At 42.1% G+C, this 23010-nt stretch overlaps 1 protein-coding gene across 7 annotated transcripts in view; it reads left to right on the top strand.

Annotated features, from left to right (window-relative positions):
- slc12a1 (solute carrier family 12 member 1) overlaps nt 1-23010 on the top strand; it is a 124411-nt gene that overhangs the window by 75473 nt on the left and 25928 nt on the right. For all 7 annotated transcript variants that reach the window (XR_007265647.1, XM_048617150.1, XM_048617147.1 and 4 more), the window contains 4 exons: nt 89-229; nt 9964-10070; nt 14915-14997; nt 15633-15785. Coding sequence is in view for 6 of the 7 variants with exons in the window: in XM_048617150.1 (XP_048473107.1) it covers nt 89-229; nt 9964-10070; nt 14915-14997; nt 15633-15785 (484 nt within the window). In the remaining variant the exon portion in view is untranslated. The remainder of the gene's footprint in view (nt 1-88; nt 230-9963; nt 10071-14914; nt 14998-15632; nt 15786-23010) is intronic.

Genomic DNA, 23010 nt, shown 5'->3' with positions numbered 1-23010 from the left:
AGGTAAAGTCAAAAGTTTAATAATGTTGAGAAAAGTAATGTGCTGTTAAGCCTGAATATATGATTACTCCATTGCATCTTTTTGTTAGGGTCCCCGAAAGCAAACAGTAAGTGACATGAACCTGAGCATGGATAACTATCAGCAGTGGCTATCAAGAAACAAAAAAAAAGCCTTCTATGCAGCAGTGGCTGGAGACAACTTGCGCGATGGAGTAAAGTGCCTACTTCAGGTTGTTACTCTAATGAATGTATTGTCAGTCTAATTATATTTGATTTGATAAGAGTATACTGTTTAGGTAGATTTACATCACAACAATTATCGAATTTAAACTGTTTGCTGACAGTCTTTCAAACCATAACAAAGAAATGTCTTCAACTGCTTTATTAGGGAACTAGCTTAATTAGTAATCGGGCATGGTGAAATATTAGTGTTAATAGAATCGGATTCTTTTTATATATCTGCAGTTGAATTTAGAATTAGGAAATACATGGAATTTTACATTACAGAAAGTAAGTCATTCTGCTCAATGGATGCATGCTGTGCCCTGGTCCCGGTCTGTTTTGCCTTCCTGTCAATGTATCCTTTAATTCCTTATCTGATTTCTTTTTAAATGCCTCTGGTATTTGCCTGAACCACTGTTTGGTAGTAAGTTCCACATTGCCAACTCTGAGTAATTGCTTTCTGTTTCAGCATTTTAATCAAATGCTGCAGACCAGTTGTGTGGGGACTTGGGGAAATGTGAGACCTGTGAATGTTTGTCTCACTGACATGCTCAAGCTGAGGATGAAGTTGGAACCCAGAGGCAAAGGAGCATTCACTGTTGCCTTCCATTGTGATGCAAATGGAAAGTGTACATTGGGGAAGAAAATGGCTGGGACCACAGAGTGATGACCCCACCCCCCTCCCCAGGGGATGGGGGACTTTAGCAACACCAGTCATAGGGCTTTTAGAGGGATGGAACATTGGTCGTAGACCAGAGCACTGTGCAGGACACAGGTATGCAGTTGTCTACTCTCTGGCCATGCTACAGCATTGACCCTCTGTGTGTGCTTAACCCCCATGACACAGCTACTGCTGGGCGACTCATTGATAGCTACACCATTGCACGCAGAGGGATGTTAAACAAAGGGGCGTGAAAGGGGTCAGAATGGCCCACTGCTTTTGTATATGCATTATTCCCTTGTTTCTAGATGGGTACAAAAGGGTCTCAGTGCAGACAGCCAAAGGCACGTCTTAATAGTTGGCGATGAAGTGACGCTGGATGGTATAACAAGGCATTTAGCACTTTGAGAGGGACTAACAACCACATGTAAGATTAAAGGACAAACATTTATACATAAAGTGAGAGTTGCTTGCTAGCCATTGTCACCCATGCCACCAAAGTGCCATCAACATATGTCCAGAGACACTGTGTTCCTGTTAGTGTGAAGGGCAAAGTTGGTAGATATAGGGAATGCTGGATGACTAAAGAAATTGAGGCTGTGCTCAAGAAAAAGGAGACATATATCCAGTGAATCCCTAGAGGAGTGTATGGGCAGTCGACTCTGGAGTATACTCCAGAAAGAAATCAGGAGATCAGTAAGAGAACATGAGATGACTCTGGCAAATAGGATTAAGGAGAATCCAAAGAGATCCTACAGATATAAGGACAAAAGAGTAACTAAGAGGAGAATAGGGCTCCTTTAAAGATCAACAACTCTCTGTATGGGCCGCAGGAGATCAGTGCAATACTAAACGAGTATTTCAAGTTCATATTTACTGTGGAGAAGGATGTGGAAGCCTGGTGAACTTAGAGAAACAAGTAGTGATATCTTAAAGTATCCATATTACAGAGGTGGTGGTGCTGGACATCTTATCACATGTGTAAAGGTGCATAAATCCCAGGGTCCTAATCAGGTGTACCCAGAACCTTGCAGGAAGCTGGGAAAGTGATTGCTGGGCCCCTTGCAGAAATATTTGTATTACCAATAGCTACAGGTGAGATGCCGAAAGACTGAAGGGTGGCTAATATGGTGCCATTATTTAAGAAAGGCGATGAGAAAAATCCAGGGAACCATTGACCAATAAGCCTGACATCAGTGGTGGGTAAGTTGTTGGAGGATATTCTGAGGGACAGGATTTTACATGTATTTGGAAAGGCATGGACTGATTAGGGATAGGCAACATAACTTTTTGTGTGGGGAAATTGTGTCTCACTAACTTGCCTGAATTTTTTGAAATGACCAAGAAGATTGAAGACAGTGCAGTGAACAATGAAGGCAGAGCAGGGATTCAGGGAAAGTTTGCCAGTTGGATACAAAATTGGCTTGAAGGTAGGAGACAAAGTGGGCAGTGGAAGGTTGTTTTTCAGACTGGAGGCCTGTGACCAGTGGTGTGCCACAAGGATGGGTGCTGGGACCACTGTTTTTTGTCATTTATATAAATGATTTGGATGTGAATATAGAAGTTATAGTGAGTAAGTTTGCAGGTAACACCAAAATTGGTGGTGTAGTGAACAGTGAAAGAGGTTATCTCAGAGTACAATGGGACCTTGATCAGATGGGCCAAGGAGTGGCAGATGGACTATAATTTAGATAAATGAGAGGTGTTGCACTCTGGTAATGCAAATCAGAGCAGGACTTATACACCTAATGGGGGAGTGTTGCCAAACAGACCTTGGGGTACAGGTTCATAGTTCCTTGAAAGTGGAGTTGCAGGTAGACAGGATAGTGAAGAAGGTGTTTGCCGTCATTGGCCAGTGCATTGAGTTTAGCAGTTGGGGTAGCATGTTTAGGCTGTACAGGACATTGGTTATGGGCTGGGGCTATTTTCTCTGGAATATGGAAACTGAAGGGTGACCTTTATAGAAGTTTATAAAATCTTGAAGGACATGAATAGGGTGAATAGCCAAAATCACTCTCCCAGGGTAAGGGAGCCCAAAACTAGAGAGCATAGGTTTAAGGTGAGAGGGGAAAGATTTAAAAGGAATGCAAGGGGCAACTTTTTTTGTGCAAAGGGTGGTGCGTGTATGGAACAAGCTGCCAGAGGAAGTGGTGGAGGCTGGTACAATTACAATATTTAAAAGGCATCTGAATGGGTACATGAATAAGAAGGGTTTAGAGAGATATGGGCCAAATGCTGGCAAATGGGACTAGATCTGTTTTTAGGATATCTGCTGAGCATGGATGAGTTGGACTGAAGGGTCTGTTTCTGTGCTATACAACTCTTCTTACTCTAATTGGTTTTCTACTTCCTCTCCCTCCCACTTCATCGGGGTGGAGGGAATCTGCTTGGTTGTGGAGCCATTGTACCTGGAAGTTTGGGTTACCCCACTAGCATTTACCGCTGTCCTTGCAGAGACCATTCTAGTGCAATAGAGTTTTGCAAATTGACCACCAACATATCTATCATTTCCAAAGCCTTCTCTTTCAAAACTGTGGAAAGTAGATTATCATATCCAGGGAGAGGATTTATCTACTTTAACTACATTTAATTTCTCATATCTTTTGCTAATGTTAATACCTTGCAATTCCTCATTTACATTAGTACCTTGATTCCCCACTGTTTTTAAAAATTTTTGTTTTCCTCTGTGCAGACAGATACAGTATTTGCTTCGTTTCTGTACCTTTTCCTTTGACGCCTCTTGTAATGGACCTAAATTTGCTTTTATTAACCTTTTTTCCTACTTTCAGAAACTCTTAGTTTGCTTCTAGCCAGTCTATTCTCATTCTGTTTTTTTTTGCTTTCTTAATCTTGTTCTTGGTCTTTTCTTGTAGATTTCAATAAAATGCTGCAAATCTACAGAATTGTCATTTTATTCCACAACTTTGTCTCTTCTTTGAATCTAATACAATTCTTGCTTTCTTTTGTGAGCCACAGTTGGAATGGTTTCCTGCTGGGTTTTGTGCATCAAAGGAATGTGTATTTTTGCTGTAAACTATGTATTAGTTCTTTAAATATTAGCCATTGCCTATCATATCTTTAAATGAAATTTTCCAAACCACCATGCCAGTTTGTCTCTCATCTACATGATCTCCGTTAAGATGTAAGACCTAGTTTCTAATTGAATGACATAATTTTCAAATTTAGTGTTTTTTTTTCTTTTATGGCCCTCCTTAAAAACTTCATTATAACAAGATTATTAATGAACCCCTCTGGTTCCTGCAGCATATTGCAATACATGGAAATGGTTAGTCCTCCACCATTTAGACTGAGTAAATCCAAGTAGTACTGTGTAGAGATTGGAAAATCCCTCATGATTACTGTATTGTACTGTAACACACCCATCTCTAATTCCTTGGTTTTATACTGTGTGTTTTACATTACCACTGTTTTCTGCACCTTGCTATTTCTTAGTTCCAACCAAATTGACTCTGCCTTGAACATTAGTTAACATCATCTCTTACTACAGCATTAATGCATTTTGTATTAATAGAGCCATTCGTCATTTTTCAACCGCCTGACATTCCTGAATATGTCTGACCTTTGAATATACAGATCCATGCATTGGTAACTTGTAGCCACATCCCATAATAGCAATTAGATCATCTGTATGAATTTCTGTTTGAGCTGACAATTCATCTGATTTATTGTTGATGCTAGAGGCATTCAGATACTGAGCCCAAGTTCAGTCTTAAAACTGTGTTTGTTTGTTTGTAAACATTGACCCTGTCAGCTGACACACAGTTTTAATAATTGTCCCTTCCTCCCCTGGCTGACAGATAAACAGGAGTGTCAGAGGGTCTGCTCACTCTGAGAGAAGCCTCTGATGAAGCCGGACCAGTGTCAAATAGTATGCATATATAAATGAAGGGTTACTTGGTGACGGAATACCGGCTTCTGTGGTAACAAAAGAAAAGCATGTGTGCCTGAAGAAATTCACTTGGAACAGTTGTCTTTGAGTTAGGATAAGCGTTTCTGGCATCATGCCATTATTTGGGGAGCTTGACTTGTTCGAACCCGTCTTCGAAAACTGGGCCCAGTATGTGGAAAGACTGCATGATTTTTTCAGGGCAAATGACACTGGGGCAGATGAAAAGCAACAAGTACTTCTGACAACTTGTGGACCTGCACCTTTTCAGTCACTAGGAGCCTAATCTTCCCAGAGGCACCAGATGCTAAAACCTTTCAAGAGGTGACAGAATTAAGGAATGTTATACTAGCCCAAGCTGCCTCTAATTTTGAAATGCTATTGGTTTTATTCAGCAGTTTGAATACCAGGGGAATCTGTATAGGTATTTTGAACGAGATTAAAACGACTGGCAGAGGCATGCGAGTTGGTTTAGCTCTTAATGAGATGCTGAGACCCTGTTTGGTATGTAGAATTAATGATGTACCCGTGCAGAAGCGCCTTCTTGCTGAAGCCCAAATGGACTTCAAACAGGCACCACAACTGGCTTTGTTATTAGAAAATGTGGCAAGTGGAGCATATGAGTTACAGGGTATGCTGATGGAAGTGGACACCCTCACCAGGCCAGCTGATCTTGGGGAACGTCACTTGAGTGAAAGCAATTGCATACAGATCCAAGATAGCAATAGAGTAGGACTTCTCAGTCAGAGCTCATCTGCTCTGTCCATTTCTTTTTCTTCTTTTTTTTTTTAAATTTTCCTTCTTGGCGATGTGCTGAACTCCCAGCCTTGGCATGGACTCGGACTCTCGGCCTCAGTGCATACCCGGCATGGCGATCAGTGTGGCAGCTTTGTCGCCTCTTGGCCTGGCATGGCTGTCTCTCTGGTGTGGACTGGGTTGGAAGGATTGTTCTGAAATTTGTTTTTTTTTTGTTTTTCAAATCCATTCCTATGATTTGTAATTTTGGGCATTGTATTTCATTATTTTTTCTAATCCCTCCCCCCCGGGCTAAAAATTGAATCTGTACCTCGGTACCTTTGCACCTAAAATGGTGATGTAAATGGCAACTTCTAAATGTTTCACTGTAGTCATTTGAGCACGTGACAATAAAGCTAATTCTAATTCTGCCTCACTCAGGACCAGTCCTAAGCAGAGGGAGTCTAGGTCAGACCACAGCAAAACCCTAAAACAAAGCAACTTTGGTCAAATGGTTAACATTTTCTTCAGGATCCAGGCCAGCAAGCCATTGTAATTGCTGACGAATGCAGACTCGAGACAGCAGTGGAGACCAGCTAGGTCTGAATTGGGAAAGAGAACTCACAGGCAAGTGTCGAGGAGAGTGCACACACTAGAAAGCCTACCTACATCTGGCTTGGAGCAGTTAAATTGCTGAGCAACATTCAAATTAGAAACAATCAAAATAAACGCCGGGTTAAATGGTCACCTAGTTCCAATGGAGGATGATGCAGTCATGGCTGGATAAGTGATTGCAGAACCAATCCTTAACAAAATTTGCTCCGGACTTCAGCCATTAAATTTGCACAGACCTCGGGTAGACTGAGAACCTATATCGGGAAACCTGTACAGATTAAGGCTGCACCTGTAACTACTCATGAGAAGCAGCTGGTTCAGTTACCACTGATTGTAGTGAAAGGTTCAGGCCCAAGCCTGATGGGATGGAATTGGTTGAGAAAGATTTACCTTGATTGGCTGAACGTTTTTCGATTAGAAAATGGCTGCCTGAGTGATGTCCTAATTAAATAGCCAGGTGTTTTTCAGGAACACCTTTTTATGCATGCAAATTTTGTAACAGTGACAGACCACAAACCCCTGCTAGGGCTACTGAGGACCGGGGCGAGCTGCCCATAGGTTCAGGTTGAACTTAGCAGTGGGCTGTCATTGTAAGTGTGTACAGTTGCAAGTTGGAACACCATTCAGCAGCAGGCACCTTGAGCTGCCTCCTGCACATACCACCGGTGCTACTGCCACTGGAAGAGTCCGTTTTGGTTTTAAACTTTCTGGACACCCTTCCAGTCACAGCTAATAATATCAGTCTCTGGATGCAAAAAGATCTAGCCCAGGCAAAGCTAAAACATCTGGTGGTGAGGGGGAAATCAAAGGGCCATCACAACCAGAATTGAAACCTTTATGGACCTGGCGAAACCAGATCAGCATAGAATATGGCATTTTATACTGGGAAGCGAGAGTGATTTATTCTGAACAAAGATTGCCGGCTGAACTCCACCAGGATCATCAGAGATTTCCAAAGTGAAGAGGTTGATGAGAAGTTATGTCTGATGGGCAGGCTTGGATGTCAACCTAGCTGTGTTGGCAGGGCAATGCACACAGTACCAACAAAGGCAAAAATTACTGCTAGCAGCCACCATCACCATCCCCCTCCATGGGCTCAAAGTTCTTAGTCATTGTGGATATCCACTCAGTGTTGGACCTGCATAGAATTCATCTGTCAAACACCGGGGTGATGATCGAAAACTGTGAGCATCTTTTGCAATATTTGGACTTCTGGATGGTTTGGTCAGAGACGACGGGCCATCATTTACCATCAGGGAATTTGAATATTTCCTAAAATCAAATGGCATTCGGCATGTAAAGACAGCTCTGTGCTATCCGTACGTACAATTGTCTAGCAGAAAGAGCGGTTTAGACTTTGAAGGCAGACTTCAAGAATCAGCCTTCAGTTTCGCTTGATACCAAACTGTGTTGGCTCCTATTTGATTGTCAGACCACCACCTCATGCAACTACAGGGATAGACTATAGCAGAATTGCTAATGGGGAGGAGACTCCACACCACGTTAAATCTGACCCTCCTGGACCTGGTATGGGGAGGCTGAAACGGCATCAGGAACGCAATTGCCATACACAAGACCCTGCTAATTGAGAGAGGCGGTTTAGTTCAGGGGATGAAGTTTGATGCCGAAAGCATGGAAATGGCCCTGTATGGGTAAAAGGCATGATTGATGAGAGGTCAGGACCCGTAATATACAAAATTTGGGTCACTGAGGTTGTCCTGAACAAGCACATGGACGAGATGAAAGCTGCAAACTCTCAAATCGGGCAAAAGCAAAACATATATGGCGCCACTGAACAGCCGGAAATGTGCTCCGCACCCGTGGGTTCTCTCCATGGAGAAACCTTGGAGTCTGATATGGACACAGTGGGTGTCGCAGCCTCAATGCCTTTACCGCCTGAAGAGGAGGATGAATTTCTTCTAACACAGTACGGGAGCGAGAGGCGAGCTATGGGCCAGTGGACACCTGTATCTGAGGCTGTGTCGGAGGAACTGGACCCAGTGAGAAAGTGAGAGGCTACAAGAAAATGAGCCTACTTCCCCAGATTTAGAGGGAGAGGGATGTAGTATTAGTGACCAGGTCAGCCAAGTGGACCTCGTAGAATGAGTTCCTTATTGGGGTTGTTAATCTGGTCCAATCAGGGTGCCCTAGCTGACAAATACAAACAAGAGTGTTTTGATTTAATCCCCCAACCACCACCTTCACTTTTTTTTCAACCTAAGCATTGCAAGTTTGAGCTTTGCTTGTTCTTGGTTGTCTGGTCGCATGGGCGTTTTTCCTTGTGGCGGAACTGTCGAATGCAACTATCTTGCACTTTGTGTTTTTACTGACTCCTGCATTTGCACAAAAAATACAAACAGGAACGTTTTGATTTAATCTCCAACCTCCCCCTTCTCTTTTTTCACATAAGTATTGCTTCTATTAGACTTTACTTGTTACGGGATCCATGGCCACACTGGTGTTTTTCCTGGTGGTGGAAATATTGAATAAAGTTATTTGCACAGTCATGTCTTCACTGAGTCCCTATATACACGCACACGCACACGCACACCCAGGTGCTGTGGGGGCAAGTATGCAATACCATTATAAAGCAGTAGTGTGGGGGTAACCAAAAACAGTACATAAACAGGACTTTGAATCTCCTCAGTTTAGGGGACTGACTGAGGTGGGGGAAACATATAAACAGGAGTGTTAGAGGTTCTGCTCACTGAGAGCTAGCTCTGATGAACCTGGACAAGTGTCAAAAACTTTCTACATGTAAATAAATGGTGACTTGGTGACAGGATACTGGGCTCTGGAGTTATTCCAGTCTGCACTGGCTAATGTTAGTGTGCCTACACCCGAATTCAAGGCTCTACTCCCTATTAACGTGATCCTGCATCCTTGTGCCTTCTTGCCCAAATAAGGGAATAGACCATTTAGGACTGAGATGAGAAATGCCTTCATTCTGAAGGTGGTGAATCTTCGGAATGCTCTGTCCTTGAGAGCTGTGGAGGTACAGTTGTTTAATATGCCCAAGCCTGAGACTGATAGATTTGTATGCATTCTATTCTTTATATATTTCTATGTAACCCACATCAAGGCACCTGGGCATTTTACAGGAAAATGGTGATAAAGTAGAAGGAGAGCCATGACCTCCTTGAATAGCAGAACAATTTCAAAGGTTATGACCGACTGCTGCTCCTGTTTCTTTGTTATATGATTATTGATCTGTTTTCTCTAGGCATCAAAGAACTACAAAATTCTAACATCTGTATAAACCCTATAAACTTTCATCTCATTGCCCAATTTATTTTCTGCTCTATTTTCTCCAGACGTTTTGTAACTTAGTTTGTTTACAATGTATCATGTATTCCAGTTAAATAGCACTACTTGGGTACGTTTGGTTTCGTAACTCAGTCATACATCAGGATGCTAAAGGTAACAGTCATATTGCTTTCAAAAAGCTTGCACATTGTTCGTTCATTCTGAATGCCACACTAAAAGGGTGAATAAATGAGCACTGGCTTAATACAACGGGTGAAGTTCATCTTGATAAGTTATTAAATGTGTTAAACTATGCTTAATATTTGCAATGATTTAACATGAAAAAGCCAGTGTACTGTATTTACTTAGTTTGAACATTTCTTGATATATAAAATTAAGAGCCAATTTATCTAATGTTTTATTACAGAGATGCTGGTTTTCATATCAAATATAATTTTAAAATGGCAATCTCCTTTGGAAGAGCTGAAGAAAATTATGCTTTCTTTGTGAAATCTGTGAAGCCTTCACAACCTTAACATAAATGTTTAATTGGACAGAGTTTACTTGTATTCCACTAGGCTTCTGGATTGGGTCGAATGAAACCAAATACACTTGTGATTGGATACAAGAGAGACTGGCGTACCGCTAATCCTCAAGATGTTGAGAATTACGTTGGCATTTTGCAGTAGGTAGTTCTTGCAATGGTTGATTTATAATTCTTAAAAGTAGTGACTTTTCATTGAGCAACATCAACAATTGCTCACGTTTTTATATAATCCAAAAATAATTCGCTATCCGAAAGCAAAACCTTTGGGATCTGTTGATTTATTTTATGGTTGCGGTTGGTAACTTTGATCATCCTGCAGTTCAGGTCTGGTTGGTGAGGTGGGCTCTCTCTTGAATATGCAATAGAATGGGATCCACTCAAAATTCAGCTTATGTTTGACTATTAGATTAGAACTATGCACGTGACTGTCTGTCTAACAGCATTCCTTTCACATTTTGTGTTAGGGTAGTTTTCTATGGAGCATATAGAGCTACGTGTTGGCATCATTGACACCTTTAGACTTTAAAGGAATTTGTCTTCTGGAGAAGAACTTCAGTTAACTCACTTTTTACTCTTTCAATTCTTTGGGTGAATGTGTGAAATGATTTGCTTGTGCAAACAATGCAGTCGTCACTGTTTTAGCTCAGTGGATTGACTAATTCTACCATTGTCACTTCCCTTGAAATAACCTATGCTGAAGAAGTTCAAGACTGCTGTTATCATTAACTGACTTTTAATAGTGCAGATCCTTCTGTGGTAAGTTGTACAACTCTAATTGTTTTCTTTGAATTTGAACCTTATATGTCTAAATGGTTGGTCACTTGGAGCGGCAGTTGGATGCACTTAGATCATGAGGGTGGCAGAAAGCATCATAGATGTGGTGACACCCAAGGCGCAGGCAGATAGATGGGTGACTGCTAGAAGGCGCAGGCAGCTAGTGCAGGAATCCCCTGTGGTCGTCCCCCTCTCTAACAAGTATACCATTTTGGATACTGTAAGGGGGTGGGGGTGACCTGTCAGGGGATAACAGCAGCAGCCAGACTGGTGGCACCACGGCTGGCTCTGTTCTTAAGGGAAGTACAAGGTTTCAATGTGAGAAGTGTAACAGGTAAGGCAGATGAACTTAGAGCTTTGATTAGTACTTGGAACTGCAGTGTTGTTGCTATTATAGAGACTTGGTTAAGGGAGGGACAGGATTGGCAGCTTAACGTTCCAGGACACGGATGTTTCAGGCGGGATAGAGGGGGATGTAAAGGGGATAGGGGGTTTGCACTTGTTAAGGAGAATATCACAGCTGTACTGCGGGAGGACGCCTCGGATGGCTCATACAGAGAGGCAATATCGGTAGAGCTCAGGAACAGGAAGGATGCAATCATAATGTTTGGGGTTTACTATAGGCTTCCCAATAGCCAGCGGGAGATAGAAGAACCAATATGTAGGCAGATTTTGGCAGGATGTAAAATAACAGGTTGTTGTCGTGGGTGATTTTAACTTCCCATATATTGACCGGGACTCACTAAGTGCTTGGGGTGCGAATGGGACAGAGTTTGTAAGGAGCATCAAGGAGGGCTTCTTGAAACAGTATGTAGATGGTCCAACTAGGAAAGGGGTTGTACTGGACCTAGTACTGGGGAATGATCCTGGCCAGGCGGTCGATGCCTTGGTAGGGGAGCAGCTCAGGAACAGTGATCGTAATTCGGTAAGCTTTAAGGTACTGACTGAAAGATAACTGTTGTCAGGTGAAGGTGCTAATTTGGGGGAAGGCTAATTACAACAATATTAGGCAGGAACTGAAGAATGTAGATTGGGGGCAGATGTTTTCGGGCAAATCAACATCTGGTATATGGGAGGCTTTCAAATGTAAGTTGAAAGGAACTTAGGACCAGCACGTTCCTGTAGAAATGAAGGATAGGTATGGCAAATTTAGGGAACCTTGGATGACGAGAGATATTGTAAGCCTAGTCAAGAAGGAAAAGGAAGCATTTGTCAAGGCTAGGAGGCTGGGAACACGAAGAAAATAGAAAGAAACTTGAGCAAGGAGTCGGGAGAGCTAAAAGGGGGTCATGAAAAGTCATTGGCCAACAGGATTAAGGATCTTTAAAACTACTGTCTGTGATGCTTTTTGGACATGTGTAGGGAACGGGAGGGTAGCTGGGGAGGCACTGGCCACTTGGGGACGGGGAAGGGAGTTTGTGTGTGGGGCCAGAGGAAGTGAGCAAGATATTGAATGAGTGCTTTGCTTCAGTATACACCATGGAGAAGGACTTCATGGATGGTGAATCTGGGGAGGGGTGTGTGGATAGTTTGGGGTCATGTTGAGATCAAAAGAGAGGAGCTATTGGGGGTCTTGAAAAACATTAAAATAGACAAGTCCCCAGGGCCTGATGCGACATACCCTAGAATACTCAGAGTCAAAGGGAGGATATTGCTGGGGCCTTGAGAGAAATCTTTGTATCCTTACTGGCTACAGGGTAGGTCCCAGAGGATTGGAGAATAGCCAGTGTTGGTCCTTTGTTTAAGAAAGGTGACAAGGATAATCCCTAATTGCAGGCTGGTGAGCCTTACGTCAGTGTGGGGAAATTATTGGAGAGGATTCTTCAACACTTTACTCCCACTTGGAAATAAGTGGGCATATTAGCGAGAGGCAACGTGGTTTTGTGAAGGGGAGGTCGTGTCTCACTAACTTGATTGAGTTTTTTTTGAGGAAGTGATGAAGGTGATTGACGAGGGTAGGGCAGTGGATGTTGTCTGTCTGGATTTCAGTAAGGCCTTTGACCAGGTCCTGCATGGCAGACTGATAAAGAAGGTAAAGTCGCACGGGGTCAGAGGTGAGCTTGCAAGATGGACCAAAAACTGGCTCTGTCATAGAAGACAGGGTAGCAGTGGAAGGGTGTGTTTCTGAATGGAGGGCTGTGACTAGTGGCGTTCCTCAGGGATTAGTGATGGGACCTTTGCGATTTGTAATATATATAAATGATTTGGAGACAAATGTAACTGGCTTGATTAGTAAATTTGCAGATGACACAAAGGTTGGTGGAATTGCGGATAGCGATGGGGACCGTCGGAGGATAACAGCAGGATAAAGATCAGTTGGTGACTTGGGCAGAGAGATGGCAGATGGAGTTTAATCTGGAAAAATGTGAGGTAATGCATTTCGGAAGGTCTAATTCAGATGGAAAATATACAGTAAGTACTCATGAGTACTGATAGGCAGAGGGATCTGGGTGTACACAGGTCACTGAAAGTGGCAATGCAGGTGGAGAAGGTAGTCAACAAAGTATATAGCATGCTTGCTTTCATCAACCGGGGCATTGAGTTTAAAAATTGGCAGGTAATGTTGCAGCTTTATAGAACCTTAGTTAGGCTGCATATGGAATATTGTGTTCAATTCTGATCGCCACATTACCAGAAGGATGTGGTGGCTTTGGAGAAGATACAGAGAAGGTTTACCAGGATATTGCCTGGTGTGGAGGGCATTAGCTCTGAGGAGAGGTTGGAGAAACTTGGGTTGTTCTCACTGGAACACGGAGGTTGAGGGGCGACCTGATAGAGGTCTACAAGGTTGTGAAGAGCATGGACAGAGTGGATAGTCAGAAGCTTTTTCCCAGGGTGGAAGAGTCCGTTACTAGGGGGTATAGATTTAAGGTGTGAGAGACTGGGTTAAAGGTGATGTACGAGGCAAATTTTTTACACAGAGGGTGGTGGGTGTCTGGAAATCGCTGCTGGAGGAGGTAGTAGAAGCAGATACGATAGTGACTTTTAAAGGGCGGTCTTGACAAATACATGAATAGGATGGGAATAGAGGGATACGGTCCCTGGAAGGTTTTAGTGTGCTGGCAGCATGTCGGTCCGGCTTGGAGGGCCTGTTCCTATGCTGTAATGTTGTTTGTGGATAGATCCTTTTACAATCTTGCTTAATTTTCTCAGCACCGTACATTTCTTGATCAGCCTGTTTGCTCTAGTAATATGTAAGGGAGCAAATGTGGTATTGTTACGTGCCTGGCAAAGAGAATTTTCTTCCTCCCCAGAAACAGTACTTTTAATCACTTTCACATAGTGATGGATTACTTTAGCATTTCATAACTGTAAATGGAGAAAACCCCTTTTAAAGCACATTTGAGGCTCTTGTGAATCTTGGATTGTAGATTCAGTCTGCAATTACAAATTGTGATTTAGGCTTCCAAATCATGACCACCTTTCAGAAGATTGCAGAAATTCTGAAATACTGATTTGTGAATGGTGCCACCAACTTCTAAACAGCAGAGTGCAGGATTCCTGATCTGTCCGTTTTCCTATTTGCTAAATACAGTAAACTTTGTTTAAAGCAGCTCCTTACAAACCAACACACTCTAAGTAAAAAATGATAGGTCTCAAATATCAGAAGTTTTACATATTATCATGATCCCCTGATGTTGAGCAGTTGAGGGCACAAGTGAGAAGGGTCTCTGCCAGTAAGTTTTATTTAAAGCAAAGTTGCATTATTATTGTGATTCATGCTGTAAATAAAGTGTAGTGTGTATTGTTTCTATTACTTAGTGTGTTTTTACATTGATTATGTGGACCTCTTGATCAACTGGAGTATTTGATTACTGGCACACGCCTGGTCCCATAGGTGTTGGTTAATAAAATGTTTGCTGTAATACTAATCGTGTACAGCCAGTGACAGGACAGTTGTTGAGTTGAATTCAACAGAAATGCAAATACTGTATTTGAAATATTCTAAGTTTGTATTTTCAGGATGGAGCTTTGCACATCTGGCGTCTGGAGTCCATTTCAGAAATTCAGACATGTTGTTCAGCCCTGCAAGATTTTCCATTAACAATTGAAAAAAAATTGTTGACAATATGTTGATTTGAATACCTCACGTAAAGCTGTTTACATGAAAGTGCATTTATAAAATCTAACTTCAAGACAAAATATGATAGCACAGTACATTTCAGTGCAATATTTTGCTGTTCTGAAGCTTGTTTCTGATTTTACAGTGATGCCTTTGATTTTGAATATGGTTTGATAATTCTCAGAATTAGCCAAGGGCTTGACATCTCCCGTATCCTTCAGATTCAAGGTAGGATATTGCAGCAGCTGCATTAACCATCTAAGCATGTAGTAATAAACTGGAAATGGTGGGTAGAATTTAATTTCTCTGAGCCTGGAGGTGAGGGAATGGCTGCATGTGATCAGAAGAGTGTGGTATGTCCCTTCAGTCAAGTTTCGGGTAGGACAGTGTAGGTGGTGCTTCAGGTGAGGGCCTTAAGTGTTCATCCAGTTGTGGACAGGAGGTCTCCTCATCCAGGGAGGCAATCCCAACTCTCTTGGGTTTGCCACCAGCCTGCTAGGTGGTGTGGGACCCTCTTTTTCATGGGTACTCTGCCCTATTGACATATCTAGCTTTGGAAAAGGGGTCCCTGAAGGAAGTCTCCCGCCTTGCCGTTAATCAATTGACTGCCCTCCTCCCCTTGCAACATCCCCCACAGTTTCACGCTGTCCTATTCCAAATGAGCCACCCCTCTCCCTGATTTTGGAAAACCTGGAGTTGTTATTGTTTCCCGAATGTGTATCAGTAGACAAAAATGAATGTGAAGATTTAAATGTGTTCAGTTCTTTGACTAAACAGACCACTAAACATCTTCCAACTTGATGTTTGTTCATAATCTGAGTGTTAATTTGACAGAAATTCTTTTGTTGTCATTTATTTTACAGAAGAATTGCAGAGAAAGGAAGAAGAAAAAATAGCATTGGAAGCTGCGAAGAAAGATGAACAAGAGCATGGAAAACAAGGACTCCGTTCACTGAAATTCTTGAACAAAGCTGTCAAATATAGTAGTAATACTCTAGCAGTGAATGCTCAGAAAGGTAAAGTATATCTGTGTACATTACAGATAGCAAACACACATTAAGATCAATTGCCATCAATTTCACAGATTACTCCAAACTCTCTCCATAATGTCAAAGATCTCCAGGGAAATGGCAGGAAACTAGTATTTACTTCATTTCTCAGTCACTTGCTTGCCAGAGTTACTACTGGATGTTAATCTCAAACATTTTTTTTAAAAAATCTAGTGATAACCAATCATATCAGGTTGGTGGGAGGATTGTAGTTTAGCGAGGATGTGTAGATTCAATTCTCACCACTCCATTTATTCGAAAGGATAGGGGTAGAGTTTCACCTGGAAGCTCCCATGTTAGCCCTGGTCTAGATTGGCAATGTTCTCCATTGTCACATAGGATAGGCCAAGTGTACAGTGAATATTAGCCACTCCAAATAATCCGTCAAGACTAAGCAGCTGCAATATATGTCATAATACAATCATCTTGAATTATTAGAACAAAAGATTTAAAAAGAGAAATTTGAACTGAATCATGTATAAAAATGTAATTTAAATGTTATTTGTCTGACTTGTATCAGCATCATAGTTTTAAAAATTCCATTAAATCCCAATTTTTTTAAGTATTCAGAACCCTTACCGCAACCATTTTGAAAGTTGAAAAAGTTTACACTACTGGCATCCTTATTGGTAGAACTTATTACTTGTTAATAAATTTTGGAGGCTTTTTCTGACTGAAAACATCAACTCTGAAATGTTATGGTGAAAAAAGATCTAATTTTAACTTGAGTAAGAAGCCGATTTTCTTGCTGGTCCCATTCCTTCCCCCTCATCAATGTGTTAAAAAGAACAAATGCTGTGATCGGCTGATGAATAATCCACTGCAATTTTGGGAATTCTGTAGTTCACTTCCAAGTTGCTGGCCACCTTACGCCATTTCAGAGATTAGCATAGTGAAATCTGGGCCAGATTTTCTCTGCAGCACAGTCTGAGAAGCTGGGTGGTTCCAAATCTAAGGACAGCAGTGCCAAGTTTACATAGTTTAATTTCTGAATGTGGTTGTAGTCATTATAAAAATGCATGCAGGTGTATGATTTTTAATTTGCTATAGATTGATTGTAAATTCTTATCAGGCATGCAGTTACAAGTTAGTTTTGATAGAATGTGTGAATGCAAAACAAAGCCTGAACCTGCAAGGCACCCCAGCCATTTGTGACTGTGTGAATTAGAATTAGAATTAGAATTAGAATCCCTACAGTGTGGGAACAGGCCCTTCGGCCCAACAAGTCCACACCAAACCTCAGAGCATCCCACCCAGATCCATCCCCCTATGACCCACCTAATATACACCCTCTACCTCCCTGAACACTACGGGCAATTTAGCATGGCCAATCTACCTAACCGCAATTTTCAACTGCAACAGTGAGAATGTGATGTATTTGGGCAAGGGATCAAATTTGGGAAAAAGCAGTAAATTAGAGACAGACAAAAGAGAGGATATGGGAGAAGATTAACAGACTATGACAGGGAGCAGTAGTGTACACAAATCGAAGAATCAATTGATAGATAAGGGTAATGACTACAAAGCATAAAGCTAAAGATTGAGTGTGAATGGATTTGGCATTCTAAACAATATAGTTGAACTGGGAACACAAAAATGAATATGATCCTGGTAGCCATCAGAGACCTGGCAGTAGGGTGACATTGATTGGCACTTGAATATTGAAGGATACAGGATATATTGGAAGCACAGGAAGCTAGGGAACTGTGGAAGAGTGGCTCTCTTAAATATGGTTTTAGTGTAATAGATAGGGTTGGTCTAGATTTGGGAAACCGGAATATGGAAACGGTTTGGGGAGAGATGAGAAACTTGTAAAGGTAGGAAGTCACGTGGGAGTGTTGTAAAAGCCCCCTAACTAACTACATGGTAGGATGGAGTGTAAAAAATGAGATAATGGGAGCTTTCAGAAAGGTACTTCAAAACGTCGGGGATTTCAGTCTACATAGACTGGAAAAGTCAAACAAAGGTAGCCTTACTGTGGAGTTCATAGAATATTTTTGGCGTAATTTCTTAAGCATTGTGATCTAGAGCCAACCAGAAAACAGGCTATCACCAAACCTGGTGGTGTGAAAATAAACAAGATTGAGAAATGATCTCTTGTTGAAGGTACCCTGAAGTAGCAGCAAACTAATATGATTGAATTTTGCATATAGTTTGAGGGAGAGTGGGGCAGGTCTGAGATCTTTAAACTTAAGGAGAGTCATTAGAGCATGACAGCAGAGCTGGCTTAAATGAATAAGCAAATTAAGGGATAAGTCAATAGTTGCAATGGCAGATATTTGAAGATGTATTTCCGCATACTCGGAATAGATGCATTCTAAAAATTAAGAAAGATTCCCAGAGAAGTTTACCATCCATGGTTAACTAGAAAGACAGTATAAAATTCAAAGTAAAAATTGTAATTGTGCAGGCCAGAAAATTGGACAGAATATAAAAAATGAAAAGAATGACTTAAACTAATAGGGAGTGGAAGATTAGGGTATGAGAGAAAGTTATCAAATATAAAAACATGATAAGAATATTGAGAAATATTTTTAAAGATTTACAAAGTGGGCGTTAATTCTGTGAAAAACTTGAAGAATTGATAATGGAAAATCAAGGCAGATGAATTAAATAAATATTTTGCATCAGTCTTCATTATATATTACTATTGTGCTTGTAACATCCAAGAAGCAGCTATAAATCAGGAATGGAGGGAGGAAACTCTGTAATTTACAATCACCCACATGAGTAAGTTGTTGGAGCTGTGAGTTTACAAGTGCCTTTTCCAAAACTTTCAATTCCCCATCCCCAACACCTCATCTTCACAATGGACCTTCAGACTCTATACACCTGCAACCCCCATGAGGATGACCTAAAAGCCTCCTGTTTCTTCCTCTCCTATAGGCCCACCCAGTCCTCCTCCACTGACACACTCATTTGCTTAGCGGAACTGGTCCTCACCCTCAACAACTTTTCCTTTTGATTCTTCCCACCTCCTACAAACCAAAGGGGTGGCTACGGGCACCCGCATGATCCTGAGCTATGCCTGCCTCTTTGTGGGAACCATGCAACAGTCCCTCTTCAACAACTATACCGGCACCATCCCTCACCTCTTTAACGAGGAGCTTAAACAGTTCATCAACTTTGCCAACATCTTCCACTACACCCTCAAATTAGCCTGGACCATTTTTGACACCTCCTTCCTCTTCCTGGACCTCTCTGTCTCCATCTCTGGCAACTAACTCACCACTGAGATCTATTTCAAACCTGACTTCCACAACTATCTTGACTACACCTCCTGGAAAAATGCTGTCCCATACTCCCAATGCATCTGCTCCCAAGATGAGGCATTCTACTCTAGGACTTCCCAGATATCTTCCTACTTCAGGGACCATAGTTTCCCCTCCTCTGTTATTAAGGATGCCCTTGTCCACATCTCCCCCATTTCCTGCATTCTGCCCTCCAATCCTCTTCCCCCCCACCAACAAACAATAAGGATAGAGTCCCCTTGGTCCTCACATATCACTCCACAAGCCTCTGAATACAATGCATCATCCTGCGACATTTCTGCCACCTCCAATCGGACCCCACTACCAAAAATATATTTCCTCCCCCCCCCCCCCCCCCCCCCCCCCGTCTGCTTTCCACAGGGACCATTCACTCCTGTGACTTCCTTGTCAGCTCCACACTTCTCTCCCCACCAACTCCCCCACCACTCCGTTATCTTTCCTTGCAACCACAGGAAGCGCAACACCTGCCCCTACACCTCCCCTATCACCTCTGACCAAGGCCCCAAACAATCCTTCCGAATCAGAGATTCACCTGCACTTCACCTAACCTCATATACTGTATCCGTTGCTCCCGATGTGGTCTCTATCAGGGAGACCAAACACAGACCAAGACCAGTTTGTGGAGCATCTCCGGTCTGCATGCACCAACCAGCCCGACCTTCTGGTTGCCATCCACTTTAACTCCCCCTCCCACTCCCTAGCTAATGTGTCTGTCCTTGGCCGCCTCCGTTGTTAGAGTGAGACCAAATGCAAACTGGAGGAACAACACCTCATATTTCACCTTGGGAGCTTACAGCCCAATGACCTGAATATTGACTTGTCCAGCTTTAAAATCTCTCCTCTCCCCACCTGTCTATCTTTTGACTCACCTACCCACTCCACTCTTCCCACTGACCAACCACAACAACCCCCTATCTCCATCTCACCTCGCCTCCCCTCTGCCCCATCCCCCTCCCTCCAGTGATTTCTGGGTTTCCCTCCTCATCTCCAGCCCTGAAGAAGGGTTCTGACCTGAAACATTGACTTTCCTGCTCCTCAGATGCTGTCTAGCCTACTGTTCATTTCCAGCTCCACAGTTTTTGAATCTAGCTTCTGGCATCTGCAGTCCTTTCTGTCCCCACATGCCTGGTCATGATTGCCTTCGTAGAGTCTTGAAAGAATGGTTAATAAGATAGTTGATGTACTGATCTGTGCAAGGTTTAGGTTGGAAATCAGACAATGTAACTCCTTTACTTAAAAGGAGGGAGAGACAAATTGGGAAATGAGGGAAAAATGTTGGTAGTTGGATAAGTTTCAAGGTAATTAGGCAGAGTCAACCTGGTTTTCTGGATGTATGGTAATCTGTTGGACTTTTGAGAAAGTGACAGGCGCTGTGGATAAAGGAGACTGGTGGTTGTACTTAGATTTCCAGAATGGATAGGGTTGATTAAAATGCTGTATAATATGAAAATTAAAAGTTTGTGATATTGAAGGTAGCATATGGATGTGGATGGAAGATTGGTTGGCTAACAGAAAGCAGAAAGTATACTTAAATAGCTGTTTTTCAGGTTAGCAAGATATAACAAGTGGTGTGCCATGGATCAATGCCAGGACCTCAGCAGTTTACAATTTGTATAAATGACTTAAGAATGGACAGCAAGTATGGTTGCCAATTTTTCTGATGACAAAGGTAAGAAAATAAGTTTCAAAGTAGGCTATAGAAAGATAGAGAGGTTACGTAGTGGACAGAGATCTGGCAAATAAATCATAATGTGGGAAAATGTGAAACTGTCCATTTTGGACAGAATTAAAAGCATATTTAATGGTGAGAGGTTGTAGAACTGAGAGAGATTTAGGTGTCCTGGTGTATGGATCACAAAAGGCCACTTTTATATTCAAAACTCTGCACAATTTCTTACATTCTGTTAGTTTTCCTCGTTACTTGATGTACTTGCTTAAAGTACATTAATTAGGAAAACTAACAATGTAACAAATTATTGTGTAGATTTTCAAATAAAAAAAATAGAAATTATGCTTCAGTTAAACAAGGCACTGGTGAGACCACCTCTTGACTACTGTATATAGTGCTATCTACACGAAGGTAACAACTTGTAGAAATTCATTAAGGCTCCCTAGGCAATACCTTCCAAACCCACAATCACTGCCACCTGGAAGAATAAGGGCATCAGGTACATAGAATTTAGCCATCTGTGAGCTCCTCTTCTTGTTGTTACTCTTTGATTTAATTTTAATTTAATTTAATTTAATAGATCTCTTTGTACTAAATGAATATGTTAGGACCTCATTTGCATCTTGTGATCTTCATGAGTCATCAAGAGTTCATCGTTAAAGGCGCATTCACTTAAAACCTCATCTTTGCCTTTGGTAATGGCATGCAGTTATTGGATTGCATTCCCATCACATTGCATCTGCCATAATCTCTCTCACACGATGACCGAGAGTGCTAGCAGAGCTGTACTGTTGTAGGTTTTGGAGGGGGAAGAGCTGGCAGTGTTGGTAAGGGACCTCCTGGCAGCTGCTTCATGCCGAGGCTGCATTGACACTTTCTTCAGCCACTTTATGTGAAGTCAGGATTACTATTGTGCATGGGAAGAGATATTGTAATGATAGAAAGTAATGCAGCAGTAGTAGATGCTTCCAATCTGTTTGATGTTGAATGCAAGAACTTTTGTCTTGAACCACAAAGCAATGCAGAAACACGTGGAGTACATGCTGGCTGGGACCTTGACCAGGTGAGACTAACCTCTTTGGGGCTATAAACCTGAAGTCCCTTGGGGAAGGATGCTGGGATAAAGTGTTTATGATGGAGTAGGATATGGAAGATAGAGAATGTGGGGAAATAGCAACCTCTTGAAAAATGTCCATATTACAGAGGAAGTGGTGCCAAACATATTAAAACGCATAAAGGCGGATAAATCTCCAGGACCTGATCAGGTGTACCTTGAAGCTCTGTGAAGCTGGGGAAGTGATTGCTGGGCCCCTTGCTGAGATAATTGTATCATCGATAGTCACAGCTGAGGTGCTGGAAGACTGGGTCCGCTGCTTTTTGTCATTTATATAAATGATTCGGATGTGAACATAGGAGGTATGGTTAGTAAGTTTGCAGATGACTCCAAGTTGGAGGTGTAGTGGACAACGAAGGAGGTTACTTCAGAGTACAACGGGACCTTGATCAGGTGGGCCAATGGACTGAGGAGTGGCAGATGGTGTTTAATTTGGATAAATGCGAGGTGCTGCATTTTGGAAAGGCAAACCAGGGCAGGACTTATTCACTTAATGGTAGGGCTCTAGGGAGTGTTGCTGAACAAAGAGACATTGGAGTGCATATTCATAGTTCCTTGAAAATGGAATCGCAGGTAGATAGGCTAGTTAAGAAGGCATTTTGTACGCTTGCCTTTATTGGTCAGTGCATTGAGTACAGGAGTAGGGAGGTCATATTGCTGCTGTACAGGGCATTAGTCAGGGCACTGTTGGAATACTGTGGAATTCTGATCTCCCTGCTATGGGAAGGATGTTATGAAACTTGAAAGAGTTTAAAAAAAAAAATTTACAGGAATGTTGCCAGGGTTGAAGGGTTTGAGCTATAGGGAGAGGCTGAATGGATTATTTTCCCTGGAGTGTTGGAGTCTGAGCTGTGACTTTATAGAAGTTTTTATAAAATCATGAGGGGCATGGATAAGGTAAATAGATGAGGTTTTTTCCTGGGTGGGGCAATCCAAAACTGGAGAGCGTAGGTTTAAGGTGAGACAGGAAAGATTTGAAAGGAACCTAATGGGCAACTTTTTCATGCAGAGAGTGGTGGTGTATGCAATGAAGTGGTGGAGGCTGGTACAATGACACCGTTTAAACAGCATGTGGATGGGTATGTGAATATGAAGGGTTTAGAAGGATATGGGCCAAATGTTGGCAAATGGGCCTAG

This window comes from Rhincodon typus, chromosome 36 (genome assembly GCF_021869965.1).
Source record: "Rhincodon typus isolate 14 chromosome 36, sRhiTyp1.1, whole genome shotgun sequence".
Taxonomy (NCBI): domain Eukaryota; kingdom Metazoa; phylum Chordata; class Chondrichthyes; order Orectolobiformes; family Rhincodontidae; genus Rhincodon; species Rhincodon typus.
The sequence above is the reverse complement of the archived record's forward strand: the minus strand, read 5'-3'. Positions and strand labels throughout refer to the sequence as shown.